The sequence below is a fragment of the Arachis duranensis genome, chromosome 10 (genome assembly GCF_000817695.3).
Source record: "Arachis duranensis cultivar V14167 chromosome 10, aradu.V14167.gnm2.J7QH, whole genome shotgun sequence".
Classification (NCBI taxonomy): Eukaryota; Viridiplantae; Streptophyta; class Magnoliopsida; order Fabales; family Fabaceae; genus Arachis; species Arachis duranensis.
Window position 1 is genome coordinate 8,307,908 of NC_029781.3, and position 1,779 is coordinate 8,309,686.

The 1,779-nt window shown below is 35.4% G+C and overlaps 1 protein-coding gene across 1 annotated transcript; it reads right to left on the minus strand.

Moving 5' to 3' along the window:
• Positions 1-529: 529 nt before the first annotated feature.
• Positions 530-1,282, minus strand: LOC107468911 (N-alpha-acetyltransferase MAK3; the record flags this gene model as incomplete). Its single annotated transcript, XM_016088294.3, is given in 1 exon segment — positions 530-1,282. A coding segment is annotated over 1 exon segment (603 nt). The 3' UTR covers positions 530-625.
• Between the last annotated feature and the right edge of the window lie 497 nt (positions 1,283-1,779).

Here is a 1,779-nt window from a genome sequence, read left to right on the forward strand (position 1 = left end):
GTTAAAGCATAGACCAAAAGCCTTGACCTTAAACTTCACCATAAAAAAACCCGCACATCCCACGTTAACGTTTCGTCGCCTCAAAAACCGAAAAGAAAAATTCTCCCTACTTTTCCAAACTGAACTGGCTGCACTAAACCATTTTAACGTTTCATTAACGTTAAAATACGCCATACATATTGCCTTTGCAAAATATATATTTTGGTTCAATACATGTCCTCTTAAATATTTGCTTAATACAAAATCAAGAGGTAGAACATGATGAATATGACTTGAGCGAGATTGATAGTAAACCTTGCATGAGTGCATCGTTGAAGTGGTAAACTCCTATATTCAAGGTAGAAAATAGAGGTTTTGATAATCAATTTGTTCCAAGTTTCACAACAAAGGCATCCCACCGCATATTATTTAACAGAATCTAACATAATTCTATAGTTTTTTCTTTTACCATATTCATATATTGTATAATCACTAATACTAATAGCATTATATTAATCTTTACATGGTAATATAAGTAGAGTTGAGCCAATAAAAAATCTTGGTATCTAATTAATTGTACAGTAATATGCTCAAGAAGGGTTTATGATTCTTTACAAACACTCAAACAGGCACTGAAGGAATCAAATCATTGTTCAAATGCTGAATTATCATGATCACTTGGTATATGACTACTACCATATTTATCTGCCATCACAGGCAGAGATGGGTGCAGCTCCGGCCGAGGGAATCGCAGTTTGAGCCGGAAAGCATCGACTCCATTCAAATAATAATGAAAGAGCCTCTTAGCCCTAATAAAGCCAAGGCGACCATAGAGTGCCAATGCTCCTTTGTTTGTAACTTCTGATTCCAGAGTAACTTCTTCACAACCAGATTCCATCATCACCTTAATAGACCGAGTAACAAGTTCTGTAGCAATGCCTTTTCCTCTATAGGGCTTGATCACAACCAACATGGCAATGTATCCTCTGGAAATGTTTCGATGGTCGCCCATCTTACAAACCACCGTGCCGACACATTTACCCTTGTGGAATGCCAGGAAAGAGAGCTGAGGCCAGAGATATACAAAGTAACGATACGTGAATATGGAGTACGGCTCGCTGAGTTCTTGGTCGACTAGGTTCATGATAAGGGGGAGGTGGTGCTCGCCACCATAACTAACATACTCAATCTCCGATGCATCACAATCCACTTTCTTGAGTTCTAAGCCTTCTTTGGTGCTTGTTTCCATGGTGTGTCTTCTTTGTACTCCTTGTTTTAGTCTTGGCTATTGCTTTGATATTCTTTTTGCATTGGAATACAATTGTAACATTTAGAGCTAAACCCTTAAATTAACTCTTCAAAGGTGTGAAACATCGTTTATTCAAGATCCATGACAGCAATTTAGTAATCAAAAGATTAAGTTTCATTTAAAAGAACCCAAACATCTTTACTGCTTTGAACAAATTCTTTCAAGGTTGATGTTAATTAACAAGCTTATCATGAAAGTTTTCAAACCACTAATACAACGATTTTTTATTAAAATAAAATGAGCATAAAAAGATCCAATAATCAATCACAAAGAATATGCCACACAATGAATCATAGAACAAGACTTCAATGATGGATATACGTTTCATAATACAAGCATTAGAAGTAAACCAGTTCTCAGAGAAAGATTAGAGCTACCTAAAAGCTAAAATCCAACTGAAATTGGAACTAAAAATAAAATCTAACTAAAATTGAACAAATCTCAATAACGAAGATTTGAAGTACCATACAGAGAAGAAAAAATGAAAAATT